This window comes from Apus apus, chromosome 3 (assembly GCF_020740795.1).
Source record: "Apus apus isolate bApuApu2 chromosome 3, bApuApu2.pri.cur, whole genome shotgun sequence".
Taxonomy (NCBI): Eukaryota; Metazoa; Chordata; class Aves; order Apodiformes; family Apodidae; genus Apus; species Apus apus.
Window position 1 is genome coordinate 117,966,339 of NC_067284.1, and position 21,370 is coordinate 117,987,708.

Genomic DNA, 21,370 nt, shown 5'->3' on the forward strand with positions numbered 1-21,370 from the left:
TTTACCTGTTCAGAGATTAAATCATGTCGCTAAGCACTAATATTTATATTTCTTTTAAATACTTCCAGGGATATTGACTCCACTACCTCCCTGGGCATTTTTCTAGTTCCTGGACAGATACATACAAAACTTCAACATGTGGGCACATTTGTGCAGTAAACAACCATTCAGGCAAAGGAGGTGGAGATCAGCTCAAGGCTGCAAAACAATGAGAAGTGTTGGTGGAAGAGGCTGAAAAAAAGCCTTTCTTACACATGCTCCCACCAGAGGTGCCAGCAGTGCTCAGTGCTGGCCAGAGGAGCCCTAGGGGCTGGCTGGAATGGGCTGTGTCTATCAGGGCAGCTCCTTATCTCCTGTCAGAGGCCACCCCTGCAGTCCCTCTGCCAGGACCTTGCCACCTGCCCCCAGCAGACCCGACAGGATACCCTGGGAATTTCTGTTCCTGGGCTCTACCTCTTCTTTCCAAATCTCCCTTCCCCACAGCAGAAATTCATTTTCTAGCCATCTTTACACACTAGTCACACCAAAAAATACTAGTGTCTTGGACTATGTCTGTTCACCTCTCAGAAAATTACACTTCTAGTGGTAACTATTTAGATCTTGTGCAATCCTGTGCTGACATTCTTACACCTGCCGTATATCCACATAACCTGCACAGCAAAAATATACAGACAAAAAAAATTAAAACCCTGTAATAATTAATTTTGAACAAATAAAAATATTCACAGTTTTCCAAACTACTCTCAAGTCACACCTGTTGACTGAACTGATTTAAATTCAACTGTTGCAGCTGCTGTACATGGTCATGCCCCAGCTATCACTGGAGGAACCCATGCAGAATTGTAGGGAGGCATAAGGTTTAGAAGTCTGCCTACGAAGTAGAGGCTGCTGCAATTATAAATGCCATCGAGAAAGTGAAAGCTGACATCTGGGAAAACACTGCGGGTACAGACACTGAATTACAGAGGTAGCAGTGAATAGATCTGAATAAAGACTTGATAGCTGTGGTAAGTGTGATTTACACTGTCAGTATGCAACAAGAAAGCAACAGCTAATTATTAATCTTTCATCTCTTTTCTCATATTTATATGAAAGATGTATTTTATTCCACCTCTTAGTTTTCAGTAACGGACCCTGCCTATGTTTTTCGGAATAGACCTAAGTACCTTGATACCACTGGCTGTTGCAAAACCAATGTTTTGGTTCTGCTGCCAAATTCTCATTATCTTATGCAATTCACTCTTCTTCTCCAACATCCTCACATCTGTAGGGCTGAGATGACCTGCATCCCTCCATAAAGCAACACCCCCAGGGAGGCACTGCTCCCGCACACCTTGCCGTGCCAGCTCTGGCGCTCGAGCACGTCGGCTCCTTCCCAAGAGCCTTCCACGAAGTCAGCCCTCCGGCCACGCCAGGGCTGCTGCGTGACTAACAGGAATGCCAACCAACATCCAGCTTGCAGCACACACAAGAGGCAGCCGGCCCATCGGGCAGGGGGTCCGGCCACACTCCCGCTGGAGCGGGCAGAGGGTGATCCGGGTCTGCCCCCTCAGCATCCCGCCCTGCTGCAGGAGCTGCCGGCCCACGGGCCGTCCCCGGCTGGGCTGCCTGGCTGCCCTCGCCGTCCCTCACCAAACCTGTCACTCTGAGGATGGCCAAGACCCAGCTACTCAAAGTGTGCTAAGAGGGCTGCATGAAACGTCCTGGAACTACCATTATTGTAGACGTTATAATTCTGAGTTCAATTATGTTTTAAAATCTCTGCGTCTATCTGTTTGTAAGACACTAAGAAGGAGGAAAAACCAAGATGACCAATAGCAAAAGTAATTTCTATGCATTCTGTTTAGCCTGTGTCAATGCCTAATATTTGTACACAGAACGACAGCTTTCTTTTTATATTGGTTCATTACATTAGCTATTAAAAAACAAAACAAAACCCAAAAGAATCTTTAAAGTTTCGTATAGGCGTTGGCTTACAGGAAATAAAAATTTTCTTTAATTCAAAATTATTAGGACAACAATGACAATATTCCGTGTTCCCGTTATTTCAACACCTTTTAAAAATCCAGTAAGCATTGCAAAACTGTAAAGATTGGCCAGCAACTATAAACTGTACTTGTATTCTGAGGCCATAAATGGTAAACAATCCTATCTTATCTTTCTCTAAAGACAGTTCTAGTCTGAAGTTTACCGAAAACAGTGATAAATGACAAAGGGAGCAGAAAACTTTCCATTCTAATCTTTTACTTCAACAGGCAGCTGAGCACAAACCAGAACTAGGATCTGATGCACAGGATACATAAACACAGATTGTACCCTAATCTAAATCCTAATGGAGAAAAGCAGCTCATACTGACAGACCTCTGGGATGGTGTCCAGTGCCATTCCAAGTACATAATTTTGGGGAATTAAAAAGCCTGATATATAAGAGACAAAAACCTGTTTTTCTTTTAAAACTTATTCCACGTAACAGCATTTTGATGCATTTCGAAACCAAAAAGAAAAAGTTACTTGTATCTAAAATTGACTAATCTATTGTGTCCTTCTTTGACAACTGGTGTCACTGTAGTCTCCTGGAATACACGTTCATTATATGGTGTTGATGCTTTTGCCAGCATGAGTTTGGAACACTCGTATTGCTTGTGAGCATGGAAGCCAGAAAAAGACGGAATGCTACATTTTAAGCATCAGTGCAGAGCTAACGCTCAGCACCTTTAAGCTCAGCTAGCTAAGATCTATCAGATTACAGGTATGCTGCTTGATTCATGGCTGATTATTTTCTGGTCCAGATTCCTAAGAATAATATAAACAGGAGACTTTGCATTTGAGAGAAAAGAGGAAAGTAGACTCTGATGACAGCTACCTAAGGTTCTGAGGCACTTCAAGAACCTTCTGTGAGCAGATCTGTGAACAACATGGACTTCTCCGTAATAAGATTAGAAGATTCAGCGTATCCCTTCAGGATGCTGAATTGATGGAACAAAAACCAGCTGAATGATATTCTTGTTTAAGGTGTATTTTTGAAAGGCTAACAGAAGGACACAGACCAGAATAGTACTCACCAGAACGTCCCTTTGTCCCTGCTTTCTGTATCAATGAACCCAGATTCCAAAAACATGTCCTTGTAAATCCGACCAACCAGGCAATACATATCTGAAGCTACTTGGTCTTCCTGTTCTACCAGGGGAATCATAATTTCCAGAGCTTTCTGTCTGTCTCCCGGCAGATTTCGCCTATTAAGAAATATTTTTTGTTACTGAAAAACCCATTAAAGTTAACAAGAAATACGTTTTCATTACCATGTTTGAATATGTATGTATGACTTCATCCATTTAAGACATGCTTGTAGGCATGATAAACTATAATATGTATACATGCTTCTCCCCTTATTTTTTCTGGTTTTTTTTGATCCTTAGTATGATGGGCCACCTTTAAAAAAGCTCCCAAACACATCTTTTCTCTCTCAGGAAGCAACAGATAGAGCAAAGCACTGACAAAAGATACAAAAGTCTGAAGAGGAATTCTTAGAAATATGTGTTACTTTATTACAAAATAGAAAGATATGAACCTATCTAATATTTTTCACAGTAATTAATGCTTCAAAGGAAAAAAAGACCCCGCTTCATGTTTGTGATTTGTTTTTCAATACACTCTTTTGAATGTGGAGCCAAAAACCCAAAGAAGCACAAACCAGACTGAATTCCCATTCCCATAGGGAAGGTGAGGAAGTGAAGCCCATCGGGCAATATTAACAAAGCACTTCAGACAAACAGGCCACTGAACTGCAAACATGAGACACTTCCTGATGACTCAGTTTGGACACTGGCATCCTTCAGTACTCAAGAGTTTAGAATCCTTTACATATTCATGTACTGAACAGGCAGTAACTCCTTTCTCAGCAAAAACTACTCTTTGGTGGTTTGGGTGGTATTATGTTCTTGTGGAGAAATTGCTTGTAATATTTCAGTGGCTACAATTTGAATTGGGGAAAATATGTAAAAGTGCTTTTTTATCTGCCCTGCGAGCTTTGCATTGAAGCAGCCTGCAAGAGGAGGCTACCTTGGAGACAAAATAACCCACGTTGAGAGGCACAGCCATCCTAGAGCAAATACCACTCCAGAGGTTCAGTAACAGATTTTTTTTTCTTGGTTCTACAAGCAGTGGTTGCCAAGTCTCCAGCCTGTGAGACCAGAGTGTGTGTACTCTGTGTGACACCTGAACTTCTGAGCTCATGTATGCAGCTCCAGAACAAAGAGATGTGGAAGAAGAGGCAGGCAGAATGGGTAACAGAGGAAAAATGAGTACTTGCATCATAGAAAAAAATAATTAAGAAAACAGAGCAAAAGCATTTGTTTGAGGCATACAGTATGAACTGCTTATCTGAGCAAAAACCCCAGTAGTGTACAAGTCTACATGCTGGGTCACCTCTATTCTGTCTCAGCTTGACCAGAAAGATAAGTGAAACCCAATGCTCTCTCCTTCTAATGTTCAGATCAGTCAAATGCTATCAAATTAGGAAAAGTCTACTCAGACTAGAGCTGCAGTAGGCTCGCCCAGTACACAGAGTGGCACAGCAAGGCTGGTGTACTTATTTGAGATGGACAAGTGCTCCAAATTCGAGGGAGAGAAATCAAGAGCTCCTGGCTGAGCAAACAACAGTGTTCTGCAGGTCTGTTATTCTGGTCCCCCTGCCACTTGATCCCTTGCCCAGCTGTTGGTTTGCTTCCTTTGGTTTTCTCTCATCTTTACCACTCAAGTAAAGCAACAATGGTGAGTCTGCAGTTGCTTTACATTTTTCAGTTGACTTTCACTACAGAAGGGTGATTTTCAGAGCTTCAGCTGCATAACTCCTCCACATCTTGTATCAACTATCACAAATCCAGATGAAACCAATAACCAGCTGAACTTAATGAGAGCAAAACCAGTAAGGCACAGAAGCACTTTGTGACATGGTCATTTCCATTTTGTGGTCTCTACAGAGAGAGGTTTCTGCTTTTCTTTCTGCTAACTTTTCCATCATCAATTCCCTCACACACACTTTATTTAGGTCAGACTAATCCTGACTAATTAAGCTGCTCCATCCTTCCGCACTAGTGACCTGGATTAGAAGCCAGAGGGATGGCTTTTTCCACAGCAAGCATTCAGATGTGCAGAGTATTCCAGACCTGTCTTAGGAAACATCCTCTATATTCCCCAGAAGCTGAAAGCTACAGTTTGCCCAGGTAATGCCTCCTTGGTGTACACCAAAGCATGAACATTTTCATGGCTGTCATGGATTCCAGCTGAATTTACAATTTTCAGTCTGCAAGAAGTCCCAACAGAACCAAGAGAGTACAAGAATCTGCCTGAAAAGTCCATGCTGCAGTTTTGCAGGTTTTTTTGTGCCCCAGTGAGCTAGTGTCTTCACTAGCAGATGATGTGGCACACACTGAGCCCTCCTCATCAGCTGTTGTCCAGCTTGGCTCAGCTGCCCTGGGCTTCATTCCTCCTAGCTTCAGCACCTGGCTGGCTCAAAACTGACCACTACAGAAACCCACATACTATGTCTGGCCACAAACCAAAACAAAGGTCTTAGCAACTTTGTTCCCACTGGACTGGGTGCTGCAGTGTCCTCAAAAACAGCTTCACTGAAGAGAAAGTTGATTCCATCATTCTATCCCAACAAAACCAGGGGAACTAGTCAAATCCTGTTTTCAAAGGGGACAGTAAGCTCAGATTGATCATGAGGCAGCTCAGGGTCCCCAAAATCACATCAGTAAAAACCCTAGACCTGCATATGAGAGTTCCAGTAGGGAACTTCACCTGTGTGAAGTTCACAGTTCTGATTTCCTGTTCAACAGCAGAAGGAAGGGGTAGGTTCTTACCTGTTCAGTGCAAATGCATAATGAAACCTCACATGGTGATGGGAAGCCAAGTCAAAAGTAGGCAGTTTTTCTAAAGTTTTCACCAGTTTCACAATGGAATCATAATCCTTCCAAAAGAGGGGAATAATGAAGGTTTAGGTGGCTGTACTGAGGTATGACTATATAAACTCTTTGAATTAAGCACCTGGTATTTCATACTAAGTATTTTCAGTTCGTTATAAATTCTATGGATTTTTTTTTTTTTCCAAATTGTAAATGGCCTGACACTCATCAGAAACATGAATATGCACAGTATTTAGCACAGAAATACAGTTTGGTCTCCTGTACTTCTCCAGTGTGGACCTGTGGAAATGTCAGTGTAACTAGTTCATGTCTGAATGTGGCTTCAGGGACTGAACACGTATCAGAAACATTGCAATGCTAACTGCCTGCCAATTAAGGCATCCCAGAACTCTGAAGTAGTCAGGAGCCACAAAAACTAAGTCTTTCAATACCACAGTTTTTAAAGTAGCTTACTTGCTGATGTAATTATAATAAAAACAAAACAAAAATAAAAACCAAGCCACTTCAAAATGTTTAAGGAGCATCAGCTGAAATTATGTACAAGGGAAGCAGTTTCTAGCACCATTCCAGAAACTGAAATCTTTACGAACATGTTTCTATAAGAATATGCATACATATCAACAGCAGAGTGCTACCATAGCCTTGAAGTAGCACACACCACAGGCTGTTCATTACACAGTAATGCTGAGATGAAGAAGAGTTATTATAGCTGGTGTATTTTTTAGGTGCTGTTATAAAATAACACTTTTCAGCTATGTAAAGGCACACTATGAACAGCATAACTACAAAAACAAAAAGTATCCGTGAAAGTCCTGTAAGACATTTTTTACTAATGTCCATTATTCATGTACTTTGTTAGAAAACTGTGTAAAATACACAAAAAAATTCACTGATAAGACAATTAAATTGCCTATATTTTAGATTAACTTTGAGCATAGGATTCATACCTGGATGTCTCTGTAGGACAACAGCAAGTTTATTACAATGTCTGCAGACAAGACTTCAACACTGTCCACTCTCTGTCGAATCCTTGCCAGCTCTGCTGCCAGCTCCTTGCCCGTGTAGAGGGTCCGGGCCTTCCTGACGTCATTCAGGATGGATTCCCGGAAATACTGGCTGGAGAGGAAGAACATCAGCAGTCTGGGACCTGGCATCTGGTTTTCTGGCCCTGCAGCTCTCCCACCATGTATATGTGGGACATTCAGCAATGACACAGTGTCAATGGAGAGACTCCATCAAGCTAAATTATTAATCGTCAGTTTGCCTCAACAGAAAGCAAAGCGTGGCATCAGCCTGAAGCAAGAGTGATGCTTCACCTAAAGCACCACCTGAAGCCTGGCAGTTGCACTGCCAGCAGGAATATCTGGATTTGACACAGAGGTACAAAAACCAACTCACCTTGAACTGGCCTGTGCCACCTTCAGGAGCTGGATGAACCGATCCACCAGGGGCAAGCAGATCGGCCCCAGCAGCGACTCGAAACTGGGCTGCATCAGTTCTGTCAGCCCCTTCATGAAGCTGCTGTCACAGCAGTACACCTTGTTGTGGGGAGTGATCATGTAGGGCACAAATATGTAGTTACCAGTGCACATCTGTAGGGAAACAAGGCGCAATATTGAGGGCAGTTACTGTTTGACAAGCCCAGGCATAGAACAGCTGCATATCCTACACCTGCAGAACTGCACCTGCTGAAGTCACAGGGAGATCTGCTGCTACTTCAGCAGGACCAAGGTTTTACCTATGAAGCCTAGGATTCCATAAACTCAATTCTCATCTCAAATGTGAGACACGCCTGAAATGTGTTTTTTCAGGTTTCTGAGCTGCTTCCTGTAAGATGAGTATTTCAGGAGCCTGACGCTGACCTTAAAAGAGACAGAACGTTGGCTGAGTAGCAAAACAACTGTGGGGACACACCCTGGTCACCCACAGCCAGGCTGACGTGAACTTCTTCCAAGGTGATGGATGTTCAGAAGAGAGCAAGCACTCTGCCACTGAGTACAACCAGGTTCCCAGAAGCTGGAAACAGTAACACAAGCTAGTTGCCTCACAACAAGAAAACTGTAGAGAAAACAAGTCCTCATGTGAACTGCAAAAATTACTCAAATAGTTTAGCGTAACAAAGACAAATTAAATTCCCTGCTTTGTAGCAAACCTCCCAGCCAGAAGGACTTATAACCATACATATTTCAGAATAATCACTTTATGGAACGTATTATCATTGCCAAACTGCATTGATTCCTTATATATCAGTGTGTGAGAGACACTTTGCAAAAACAAAAATTTATCTTTCAGAGAAGAGGGAGACAAGATGTCTGGTGCCTGTGGTACGTGTGCGAGTACAGATTTGCACCCGTGGAAAACTTGCTACATATTTGTGGTTCTGAGGGGTCTTAACTATGAGACAGCACAGCATCAAAATCAGGAGGAGTTCTGCCATTTGGCTCTCCAAGCTCAGACTCCACTGTCGAAGTGGCCAGCAGCCCAGCAAGATAAGCCTTAAGGGAGAAGTTTTGGAGATCCATCATTTCAGTACCCCTGAATTACTTCCAAGGTTAATTACTTTCTGGTCAGCTGCTTCTGCTCTCCCAGAAATCAATACAGCAATAAGGACATCTCTTCAGAGACTCCCCATGGCAAGCTGAGCTTCATGCATCAAGCGGGCAGGGACTAAACAGTTTTCATATCCATGCTATCAGCTGTGTCCTTCACACGTGTTTTAACATGCATTATTAGATTTTAAAAACTTGGCATGACTGAGGTATAAATGCACGTACACAGACATGACAGTAAAGATGTTTGTGTACAGATTACAGATTGGCTGTGAAGAGTACAGGAATTACTCTTTTTTTAATTACACCTAGTATAATATGAAACTACAAGACCATTGTACAGATACAGACAATCCCATTCCCACTTCTGAGGGATATAGACAAACTCTGTAAAATGCAGAATTAATTGATGCAGGCCTTTTCCTGAATCCGTTGAGCTCAACTAGGCCAGAAACTGGTTGGAGATTACTGCTTGCACAGACTTCTACAAGCTCTAATTTAGTCTTCCTCCTCCAACTGCAAACTATTACAGCCTAAAAGCTAGGACACATTCTTCTGTGCATGAGTGCAGCAATTCCAAAAGAAACTTGAAATGTATGACAGTGTTTTTAACAAGCAGTTGAGAAGTGTGATGCTAGAACCAAACTGCTCATCCTCATGATGGAGAATTGAATGGACAGTTCTGCTCAAGGATGTGCTAGCACCTAAGTCACACACTGTTCTCAAGAGTGAGTGGATAAACCTTGGACCCTGCTAAAACCGAGTAAGCCCTACAGTCAAAAACAGAGAGGAAATTGGGAATTTGCTGGAACTGGTTTCAGCAATTACAGGACAAGGGTGGGCAGCAACTGGCACAGGAGCCACTATTAAGTATAGGCAGACTATTCTCCTACTTACTTTTTCTAAATAAAGGAGGAAAAGTTTGGCAAGTCAGAGCCCAGAGAAAGGGGGAGGTTGCTAGATATCCTGAGGCCAGCATTTTACCTCCTAATGTTTATTCAGCACATTACAAATACATTCAGGACTGCTTTCAGGAAGGCCTTCTCAGACCTCTGGCACGCTGCTTCCAAGGCTTCAGTCTTAAACACAAATCAGCTGTGAAAAAGGAAGTTTCCAGCTTTTAAAATCCACAGAACCCTAAGTTTATCCTGGCACAGTGGTCAGGCCACCTACAGAGACAGTACTAGAGTCTTCATAAATAATCCTACACACAGGAGAACTACTGTTCCTTCAGAGGTCAAGTGCTTGAGCCCATTACTGAGCAAGAGCTCTTGTGAACTGATCCCAAGGGCACCTTCTGTAGGAAGCAGGTTTCTATTTCAGTGCAACAACAGAGCCAGCAAGAGTTAAGTGTACATACATTTTTCCTGCTACCTGAGGGGAAAAAAAAGCTCTTTATATGATAGAGCCTGCTATAGAAGGCATGCAGAGCCAGTACCCTTTGGGAGCAGGAGACAAGGAAGAAACCAACATTAAAAGGTAGGAGAAACCACCACATGAGGAAAAAAAAAAAAAAAGAGAGAAGAAAATAAAATCAATTCACTGATCTTCAGAGAGCCCCAGGGTCCTCAGGGAACTATTTCAAGGCAGAGTGTCACCTTTATCCTCAGTGGCACTGTGGGGACACAGTGGTCATTCCCTCAGCCAGGGCATTCATGTGGGTTGTTAACTTAACCTAGACAGTTACATTTTGCGGTGAGCTCTGTACCTCTGAAAACTCTCAAATTTGCCTGAAATTCATCAGACAGACAAAACAGGCAGATACAAAAAGAGGGTGGAGGGCGAAAAACAGTTCAAGCTCTTAAGTTTCATTTCCTTAGGAAATAGGCTTAAACAAAAAAAAAAAAAGAAAAAAAATAAAAACCCCACATGCAGTAAAGAAATACTGATCTAAATTTCACTTTCCTAGCTAAAGAGTACATTAGATATTTAACAGCTGAACCTGACAAAGGCAGACATGCAGTAGCTCTAGTGACAAAAGAAAAAAAAAGCCTCAAAAGTTATATATTATTTACTAAAGGTGGTGGAAGAAAGATAACAGTGAAGGCAAGACTGCTCTGGTAAAATAAAGTATATGGTTTCCCACTACAGAGAAACGTATTTTTTCACCATCACAAACTCTTAACTACAAAAAGCCCAACCCCGACTGCATCTGGGCTGAGAGGACCAGGCTGTGGAGCAGCAGCTGAGGATCTGCTCCAACACCCAACAGCTCTAAACCTTCCTCCCTGAAGCAGAATGCACAACTTGCTTCCTTCCTCATCCCCAGGCCATGCTACCTCCATCTCAGCCACTTTTACTTCCTTTCTCACCTTTCTGTGTCAAACTAGAAGCTGCACTAAGTTAGGTCAGTGTCTCAGTTTAGTGGTTAGGGTGAACTGCAAACCAGGGGCAGAATTGCTCCCTATTACCTCCCCCCCACCCTCCCAAGGGAAGAGAAAAGGGGAATAATAAGGGAGACTTCAGGGCTGGCAACTGAACCTGGAACAAGTTTACTGTAACAGGGAAAAGGGAGTAACTTGTGAGGGAAAGAAGAGACATACAAAGTTCTCTACAGAGCTACACAAACCCATCTCGCTGATGGCAGGAAGGGGCGGGCGAGGGTCCCTTCTGGCCAGGCTGCCCCGGGAGAGGGGCCCGTGGCTCCTCACAGCACCCAGCAGAGCTGCACTCTGGAGAGCACCTGCTGAGCAGAGGAACCTCTGAGCAGCACCAGCAGCAGGGAAGAAGGCACAGGACCAAGGGGCTGAGCTTTCTGTTCTCCTGGCTTGTGTAGAGGAAGGGAGGGAATCCTGACCCCTCTCTGTTCTGACCCTCCCAGGTCCTTTGGGGTCCTAAGGACCCTCTCTCTAGTTCCTCTTTGACGTGTCAGCCATCTGCCAGGTCCACTCAAGCTGTAACAGTCAGTGAGAATCAGGCAGTCTTCCTGACACACACTTCCTTACTGCTCACACACTGCTCTGCGTTTTGACTTAGTGCACATTATTCCACTTGCAAGTTTAAATATATTCCGCTTACCCTACTAAAATCTGCCCAATTCTGATCACAGAAACTCTGCTATTATTTCCTAACCCAAATCAACTTCACTCTAGATTTGAAGTTTGCTGAGCACCCAAGACAAAATTGTCGTCTTTGATTCATTCCTCATACCACGTACAATGAAAGTAACAGAATCAAGAAAAACAGGCAATTTTTGAAGGAATAACACCTTAAATCCAATTGCAATATTCTCAGTTATGTCAACATCCTTTAAATAACTTGAATACCATAAAGAGGCTTCAAAAGTAGGCGGGAACAGATACCCCCCCCAATCAACAACAGGTGCTAGAAGTTACATTTTCCAACCCTCTTTCTTTATAAGGTTCAAAAGCTCAAATTACACTAATGACAAAGTGATTGCAGGTCACCTGAGTTGTAAGCTAAAAGACATTGCTGAAAACACCAGGGGCTGGGACAGCCTGTGAGTGTGCACACAGATAGTAACTATGGTTCAGGCTGATGCACAAGAACCCAGGACATTAGATAAGGACAGCTTGGCCCGAGCTCCCAGATCAGCTGAACCTATTATATCTAGAAAATACAAACACATATATCTTAGAAGGCTTTGGGCCAGCACACTCAGAACCTGGCAACACCAGGCCACCTTCTGAAGGACTGTGTCATAACCCACTCCATCAAAGCAGTCAGTCCAAGCAGAAATCCCAGGGAGTCAAAGGTGTGCAGTCCCCTCCTTTCCCTGAGGCTCTTTACTAATACTGCTCTCTTGGAACCAATTCACATTCAAATATCCACAAACAGAAGAAAGCTGCCTTTAAAGAAAAAAAAAAACTGTCAAAGAAAACAAAAATCCCCAAAATAATGATGCTTGACTCATGGATGGGAGAATCTAGCAGAATCCCACCTGCTTGCCTGAGCTTCAGATCTGCATCCAATATAACTTTGTTTTGTTTTGCTTTAATATAAAAAAATCAGCTGAGGTAATAAAAATAGCCAGTATTTTTCACAGTGGGAACAGTTCTTCCTGCTGACTTTCCTCTAATTAAGATCAGCTTCTTTGCATTTCTCCTACTAGTTCTTTTGAAAAATATCTGCTCTTATTTCAATTATTCTTATCAGGTTTTTCATAAAGGTAATTCTCTGTAATGGTGCTACCAGATGGCAAAAGCCTAAACTGAGTTATTGAACCTATTCCCTCCATCACCCAAACACAAAGTAAATCAACATGTGCTGATGTTTTAATGAGCACAGACTCTGTTCGGGTTTACTTCAAATCCCACTTACATGAATGAGAGCTTTGCTATTGATTTGAAAAGGAACATAAGCCTCACATCTCAAAGCAACTAAAGCACAGAGACTGGGTGTACTCTTAAATGCTTCCCATTTTCTTTAGGAATATATTCTTTATTTATGTTCAGCAATAACATCCTGTTGCAGCCATGCCATACCTTAAATGAATGTTAAAAATCAGCATATACTCTATATGGTCCTTTCATCATATTCACATAGGAAGAAAGTTCTGACTCAGAGCAAGTCTAGGGCACAGACAGTAAACCTCCTCAGACTCAGCAAGAAGTGAAACTTAAAAAACAAAATAGAATAATTGAATAAATGGCCATGTGTAACCTGACCTGCAGCTTTTAGCTAATTGATATGATTCAAACTGGGGAGAACTAGGGTGAAATAAAGATTAGTGAGCTAAAACAAACAAAGTGCAGCCATGTACTGCAACCTTTATACCAACATCTCCTCATGACTGAAACTCTTTACTAGTAATTTTCAGCATGCCTCTGCTGCTTGGTTGACCTCAAAAATCAGATAACAGCAAAAACCAAACTTAAGCTTTCAAATATCAGAGTAACTGCCTCCTTGCCAAAGTACCACTTCATGTAAAAATCTATGGTTTCGGTATTCCTGCAATGTCTGGAAAAGGTCCAGCTGAATAGCTGTAAAACCACATATGACAGGAAATGAGCCTCTCTTATCTTGCCCTGCTCTGCCCTGCCAGGCTCCAGGCAGCTTATCCTGGCTATGCAATGTTGGATTGACTATTATTAGGAAGCACAAAAATTAAGTCAGAATAAAGAACAGTTGGCAATGGATTTTTTTTTTCTCCCCACTAGTTTTAGGGATACAAGGCTCAGGAAAAGCAAACAAGGTATTTCAGTGAGACAGACATCTATATAGATATATATAGATATATAGACACACACGCCTTGTTTTGCAGCCTCTTGAATCACCTGGTGCCACGGATACCATTGTCCTATTAGGGCTGATTTTTGCTTGATACTGAAAAATGCTCTAGAAGAGCAGGACTAAACTGGTTTATGCATATGTGAATTTCATTTTTTCATATTTGCAACTTCGCACCATCATCCATATGATTGTTTCTGTAGGAATCACTGTCACAGCCTCTCAAGAACAGCACCTTTGTTATACCCACTTATCTAAAGGTCTTACAATTTATGAAGAAACATTATTTTCATGAAGCAGGAATTATTCTGAACAGTTAGGCATGCACCAACATTGTAAAAAAATTCTTCTTCCAGGTAATTTGACTGAAATCATGCCAAAAAACAAGGAAATGGAGAAAAAAAAAAACTAAACTAAAATCAGTTGCACAGTTGCTAAGCCAGTTTCACCAACATCCCTGTTCTAATCCCTGGGAAAATACTTCCTCCCAGAAAAGATGTCATGTGGGTGTGCTTGAAAACATCTGAGACTCTCAAGGAACATATTTTTGTGGCATACACTGAAACGTTTCTAACAGCGACAAATGACAGTCTCATAGCCACCTATCCAGACTTAAATGGGGAACAGAACAAACCTTTCTCAAACAGGTGACGGCTGAGTTATCAAACCCCTCCTTGAGCTTCAGGGACTGTTATTTAAAACCAAGACAAGACAACAACATCTTCCCTTTATTCCACTGTACCAGCCATCTCCTCCTGCTGGTTTCCTGCTAGCAGAGCTCTGCCCTCTGTCCTCCCAGGGAAGTTACATTAGTCACACATCATTTTCCCCCGATCCTGGGCCACCAAAGCAGAAGTACAGAAGGCAATACATTCATTTACAAGAAAGGCCTTACTGTTCCCCTTCGTTTTGTGCAAAGGCTTAACTGATCCTTTACCCCACCCTTCACTAGAGAAAAGCAAGAGATTTTTAGCCTGGCACGTCATTCGCAGCACCCTGTGAGCCTCTGAAAAGCAGTTAAGAGCTACACAAATATATGGAACCCTTTTTGCTTGCCTCCTCCCCCCCCCAGTAAATAAAAAAAATCTAACTTAAAATGCAGAGTTAGGGCCAAAGCTTGCACACTAGTTTTGAAGCCATCTTTAGAAAGTCTACCAGCTACAGTAGATAACTGCATCCTTTCCACAGGCAGAAGCCAGTAATTGATCCCTAAATTGCACTGCTAAATAAAGTAAAACCAGGAATACTGCAGTCTTTATGGCAGTTCTAACACTGTGGGAAACGCAACCTGACCAATTTCTAAAATTAAATGCTTCACATGCCTCTTAGAAAACTTTATTCAAATATATAGAATTGCACAGCACACACACAGCACCTCAGGAGATCTACACACCACTGAAGAATGGCTATAAAATTATATCTTAGCACATATGGCTACCAGCAAGTCCCAAAGTGAAGCCAAAAACAACTCAACATGTCAGATATATACTCTGACATGACTGGTGTTGCTCCAGAACAAACCACATTGAGAAAGCAATGTTTTCACAGTCACAGATCTGCCTCCCTTGCACTCAGGAGTGAAAAAGGGAAGGGGGATTTGCAAAGCCAACCTCAGAAACCAGAGGGACACCAAGGTGCAGAAATCTGCAGTTTAATGGCTGGCAGTCACTGACAGATCTGCACTGCCCCAGGACTAACAGGCTTCAGGGCTCAACCTCCAGAAATAAATGCACACACATTCTCTCTTTATAAACACATGTATTTTCATAGATGTAGCCACATGTTTCTAAAATGAGCATCAGTTTCCAAATAATCCTCCTTTTCAGTTGAGAATTTTTTAAAAACACTAAAGACACTGTACAGAAAAACAGAACAGAAAAAAAAAAAAAACACCACGAAAATGACAGATGTAAATGGTTTGTGAAAAAAATATGACAGACAAGTAAAGACAGCAAGGAAATTACCACTGATAGATGGAGGCAAGGCGAGATATAAGGCTGGTACCTAGCAACAAATTGGGATACACAGATTTGCTGCTAGGATTCCCAGAATTCTGCATCTAACTCTGTAAAACATGGTAGGAGAGTGTTAAATGATTCAAGTGGAAAACGTAAGAGAAACAACATGAAGTGGATCAGAAGTTTGGAATGCCTAGAATTCAGCTGGTACTCAGAAATCATACTTACATTATTCTTCTGGAAAATGATTTCCTGGAATAAAACAGAAGAAAAAAACCCAGTTAATAGCACAAACAACTACTAAGAAAGGTAACTGATCAGTATGACTTGCTTATATTAACATTTACAGACATATCAGGAAAGGACTGGTTGGCAGATGTTTTATATTGATTTGACAGGCATAGAAATCAAGTATTGTCTCAGTAAAGACAAAACGATGATGGAACCAAGTAGATACATACATCTTCTATACACCCAGGAGCGTATGTACGCTGTGCACCTCTCTGTGTGTTCATATATGTATATGTATGCACACATGTACAGGTCCCTCCCTATGTGCATTCTCCTAGAGAAACTATGTCCAAAACTTGACTATTAATACACATCTGCCAGCAGAAGAAACTGTGAAGAAGAGCCCAGAGTAGCATTTCTACAAGGTCTTAAAGTACTTCGTAACTCGTTGAAATTCACATTCCTCTAATAAGTCTGATGCAAAGAACGCATCTGCACATTTTGCATGTAAAGTTGTAGGGAATAAGAAGCCAGAGCACCCACGGATGGAAAGAGCTGATTCTTGCAGACTCATCTGAGTCGTACAGCCCAAGTATGAACCTCTTCTGGACAGTGACCTTGTTCTCCAGGAAGATTTTGTCAGCGAGTTCTGATCCCAACAACTGCTAACCCTGCCAGATTTATCAGACAGCTACACTGCACTCTGCCACTGGGATGGCTGAGCAGCTTTGCCTACACCACAACACTAAAAACAGTGTCAAACCAAGGCACCTTGTACTTTCCATCTTGCATAAGGCTTCCAAAAAACTGCTCTTCCCCCTATTGAGGAGGCACATTTCATGTATGGCTGTTGCTGCCTTCCAAAATGTAGGACATAAATATCTAGTCAAACACCCCCAGCATGGGCATGGGCATCTTTTGCTAGATCAGGTCTTGTCCAGCCTGACCTGAATGTCAGAGGTCATTCCACCAGCCAAAGGTCACCTACATTGCTCTGCACCCCAGTTACATCATGTCCTGCGGCTCTGTGTTTCCTACATTTCCATGAGCATTTTTGGTTTCTGAATTTGCCACCTTCTACACAAGATTAAAACTGCACAGACACTCCTGTGTTGCTTCCATTCTACCTGCTGGCTGTAACAAATGCAGGAACAAACACTGCCTCAGAAGATGCCCAGGCATGCCCCCAACTACTTTTTTGCAGGTAATTGTTAGACACCAAGAAAAGGGTCTTGCTCTAACAACTTTCCTGCAATCAATCACAAGCAGAAACATGGGCCCAGCTCAAAGCTAAAGGAAACTGAAGAGAGCCTTTCAGAGGGCACTGTACTGGTGGCAACTGGGACACCCATGCCCCCTGTGCAGAACTGGCCTGTCACCAAGGTCAGTGAGGACCCTGCATGGGACCCATCTGCAACATCAGCTCCTCAACTAGAAAAAAGTTCTCCCAAGTGCCCAGGGAAGCCTGGTGCCTCACTCCAAGTGATTTTCAGTGGGGGTTGGGAATTTGGCTCCTAACCCAGTAAAACGAAATTCTGCTCAGCTTACACTGTAGGTCATTGTACTTGCATAACTGAATTCAATCCAAAGATAGTTCTTTTGTCATTAGCAGTTTTATGTTCAGGGCTTTTATCTGTATACCCTCTGTGTTGCAAAAAAGAAAGGAAGTAATTGGATTGCAACCAATCTGGCTGGCCAAGAAAATCTGGAGTCAAGAGCAGGAGAAAGAAACTGAGTTACTCCAGGTATGTCCCCGCCCAGAACAGGGCCAAGCAGCAAATAATGGGAAGGAATCAAAAACAAACATCCTGCACGAGCCACAAGCAGAGGAAGCAAACCCTTCCTGAGACGCAGCAGTGCCCAGATAGCAGTCTGATTCACCGAGCTACTTACTAAAATGCTGCTTTTCAGCAATGCCTAGAGTGGAAGTGCAACAGCATGAACCACCTCTTGGATCACAGCCGATGAACCCCAGCGGTGGGAAGGGATGGAAGAGACTGCCCTCTAAGTTGTCTACCCTCCCCCATTCCCATAGGAGTTACTAAACCTTTGGTAGAGTTACCAGGAGGAAGCAAGTATAAACTCCTGAACTCCTTACCTGACAATTCACAGCCCCACAGATTATCTGGAACCACTCTCTTGCCACAAACCAACTCACCACACTGTGAGCCCTGGCCCCGAGAACCAGGCACAAGCTCTGTTTGACCAGCTCTGCTACACTGAGGGTCTTCTCCAGCAGAGCAACCCTGCAGGTCCCTGATGCAGGCAGCTGTCACAGTGAGACATACCAGAGCTATCTGGGGGCCCACCAGGTTTGGTCAGAAAACTGCTACTTTACACAGAAGCCAACATTTTAGAATATTTTGCAGTCCCTTCCACGCAGCCGCTCTCACCCAGTTGCTGTAACAGTTGACCCTAAGTACCAGCATTTCCCTTGAATAGCAAAACTATGTATTTCATTTCTCATCTGAACTCTGTCAAGCTTTTGTTTCTGTGAAGAGCCATTGAACACCCAGGTATTTAACCAACTGTGATAAAGTCATCTCAGTCTTCCTCTTGGGAAAACTAAACTGGGCCTTTCAGCACTTCACTGTGGCCATGCTTTCCAGGCCTCAGGGTATTTTTGCTGTTGTTTTCTGAACCCCAAGTGGCATCTGCATTTCCTACGGAAACAGATCAACCCATTTCCAGAGCTGGGCCAACTGTGACCTCCCCCAGCACACCCCAGCTCTTCCAGAGGTACCTTCAGCGACTGCAGAGCCTCGGCGTTGGTGTCGCAGTAGAGGATGATGTTGTTGGCCATGCTGAAGCTCTCCCTGACGCCCAGGTGGTAGAACAGGGAGGGCTGACGGAAGGCATCACTCATCTCTACCACTGCAATGTCTGCAGGAGGAAATCAGAAACACACTGTCAATACCACACACATCTCTTCACACAATTTGCTTTGACAAGATGACCCGATTTTAAGTGGGAAATGAGACCCTAGGAGCATTTTCCTACTTCAGGTATTACAGCTGAATTCTGAATATAATCAGTAGGATGTGGTTTAATTATTTTTTTTCTTTCTTTCTTCCTTCCTCCCCCCCACCCCACCATTTTTTTTTTCTTTAAACAAGACCTTACATTCCTCAGGTTAAAAAGGGGTAAAAGAAAAAAACTTAAAAGTCACTTATCAAGAATAGGCAAAAAGTTCATTTGGTGCCTTGGAGCATAAAGTCTGTTGGGTAATTGATGAACTTACGGAAAAAAAATTACATTCGATACGTATTTTCACCCTCTGTGCATGTTGCAATAAAAATTCATGCAATATGTATCTATCACTGCAGCACATTCTATATAGATTCTGCAGTGTACCTTTGGAACAAAACAGCTGTGAATGAAAAGAAAGGCAAAATTTAAGTTCCAATATAATGACCATTCAGCTGTTTTGATTCACATAGCAAGACCAGAGATAAAAGGACAAGGTTAAGCAGAGGAGAAGGAAAGAGGGAGTCAATATGTCAAGTCATAGAATCGCCCATATAGTTAAGAACTTTATTGTGCAGAAAATTCTGTTCAGAATTTTACCTGTACAAACAAAATGCAGCACATGCACAAATCCTAAAAGAACAAGGAATGTGGTCCACAATTTCTCTTAAAACCTGTGTTGAACTTGCCTAGATTCACCCCCATGTAAAAGGAAAACAGGAAGCAATTACAGAGTAATTCAGAAGTAGGAAAACGCTTCTCTTACAACAGGCAGCATATTGCCACTGCCAAAGGCTTGTGGGATTAAGGCAGCAAAATAAGAATTACTCATCTCCAGCTCTTTTGCAAACACCCTTCTCGTCTGTTCACCCAATTCAGTTTTCTGATTATTTTTTTTCAGGAAAAAGAAATTCAGAGAAATGTAGTTCTGTGAAGAGTAGAACAACAACAACAACAAAGCAGCCTGGTTTCCAGTGCCTCTCCCTGCTTTCCCCTTCCCGTGGATGCTTTTATAGCAGAAAAAAAAAGAGGTAGCAAGACAAGCTCTGCAGGCAAAAAGCTCACGCACCCTGAAGTTGCTCCACTCTAATTCATATTCTACCTCTAACCACAACTTTCACCTTGCCCGTTTCCTTTGATCATTGAAACTGCAATGAAGATATTCAATAAAACATCAGATTTGTGGCCATACTCTCAACTGGGAAGACAGGAAAGGTGTCTCTCCAACTTGTTGAAAAGCAACATTTTTGAGACCCCTACTCTTCAGTCAAACTCTACTGAAAGTGGCCTACAGGCCTGGAAATGATGAAGAAGCTGAAGAAAGGATGGATACACACAAGGGATGGACAGACAACTTTTGTCTACACAAGCCTAGGGTCTTTGAGAAAAAAGATTTAAAGAGATGAGACTAACATGGTATAAAGACAGCGAAAATTTCCCCCCTCAAAAATCAAATATTAATTTTTTTTTTTAAGTTCCATAACTTACATTCTAAGAATCTCCCTCTGTCCAGTTTCAAATAAGGACCTGCAGTGGGGGTTCCATCAAATTAATTTGTTGAAGTTAAAAAGGCCATGCATTGCTAATACCACACATAGGTGGACTTTTTTAAATTTTAGGGAACTGAAACATCACTAATGCCAAAAAGAATGACAATATTGATACCATATTTTGTTTGGGTGAGATTAGGGCTGGTTTATTTTCTTTAGAAAGTTGCCATAATACAAGCTCTATTTTTAACTGCTCTTATTCATATAAAATTTAGTCTTGAGCAACTCTTAAGTCTGTGGTACATTTCTGTTACACTGAGCAGGAGGAAAATCTGCACAATTTGCCATGACTTAATTCTCAAATCTTGCAAGATAACAGGCTTTGACTGGAGTTGCAAAACTAAGATTAAAAGAAATATACTACATTAAAAAAAAAAAAAAAAAAAAAAGAGTTATAGAACCTGATCAAACTCAGAACACAGAAAATACTTGAGAAATCCTGTGCTAAAAATAGACAGTTCCCAGGACCATCCAGAAGGAAAGAACAACACTTTAAAAAATAATGTATGTGTGCATGTATAGCCACCAAAATCAGCTGGCTAAACCCATTTACCATAATTCTTAGAACAGATCTGACTCAAGATATATTCTTGGGTCCTGTCCCATCCCCATCACAGAAACACAGAAAAAAACCCAAACAAAACCTTGAGTTACGGAAACAGGAGGGAAGGATCACATGATAACTAAACATTTGTAACAAAAATTACACTAAGATACTGGGATAAACTCTGTCCTGGTGCTTGTATTGGGGGTTCTCTCTCCTTTATATTTTATGACTTCTGTGGAAGTCACATCTTCTGGATAATCTCATTTGGTAAAGCAGTGTCTTCCTTAAGATAGGACCGACTTCTGTGAAGTTTTCCAGTCCATCAGTTATCTATTTTAAGATGAAGTTGTCAATTCAGGACAGAGATGAGATTTCTAAAGCCTGGACTAGCTCTCAGGACTGGTATTACAGTTTCTAAGCCAGAAAAGTGTGTGTGCTCTTGGGACCAAGT

The 21,370-nt window shown here is 42.2% G+C and overlaps 1 protein-coding gene and 1 long non-coding RNA gene across 3 annotated transcripts in view; one reads left to right on the plus strand and one right to left on the minus strand.

Annotated features, from left to right (window-relative positions):
* Positions 1 to 21,370, minus strand: part of MAP3K5 (mitogen-activated protein kinase kinase kinase 5) — a 94,710-nt gene that overhangs the window by 49,082 nt on the left and 24,258 nt on the right. For both annotated transcript variants that reach the window (XM_051614349.1, XM_051614348.1), the window contains exons 2-7: positions 18,599 to 18,738; positions 15,853 to 15,876; positions 7,326 to 7,519; positions 6,875 to 7,043; positions 5,865 to 5,971; positions 3,063 to 3,233 (exon numbers count right to left, since the gene is read on the minus strand). In XM_051614349.1, coding sequence (XP_051470309.1) covers positions 3,063 to 3,233; positions 5,865 to 5,971; positions 6,875 to 7,043; positions 7,326 to 7,519; positions 15,853 to 15,876; positions 18,599 to 18,738 — 805 coding nt within the window. The remainder of the gene's footprint in view (positions 1 to 3,062; positions 3,234 to 5,864; positions 5,972 to 6,874; positions 7,044 to 7,325; positions 7,520 to 15,852; positions 15,877 to 18,598; positions 18,739 to 21,370) is intronic.
* LOC127382568 (uncharacterized) overlaps positions 1 to 21,370 on the plus strand; it is a 175,770-nt gene that overhangs the window by 23,529 nt on the left and 130,871 nt on the right. The window lies entirely within an intron of this gene.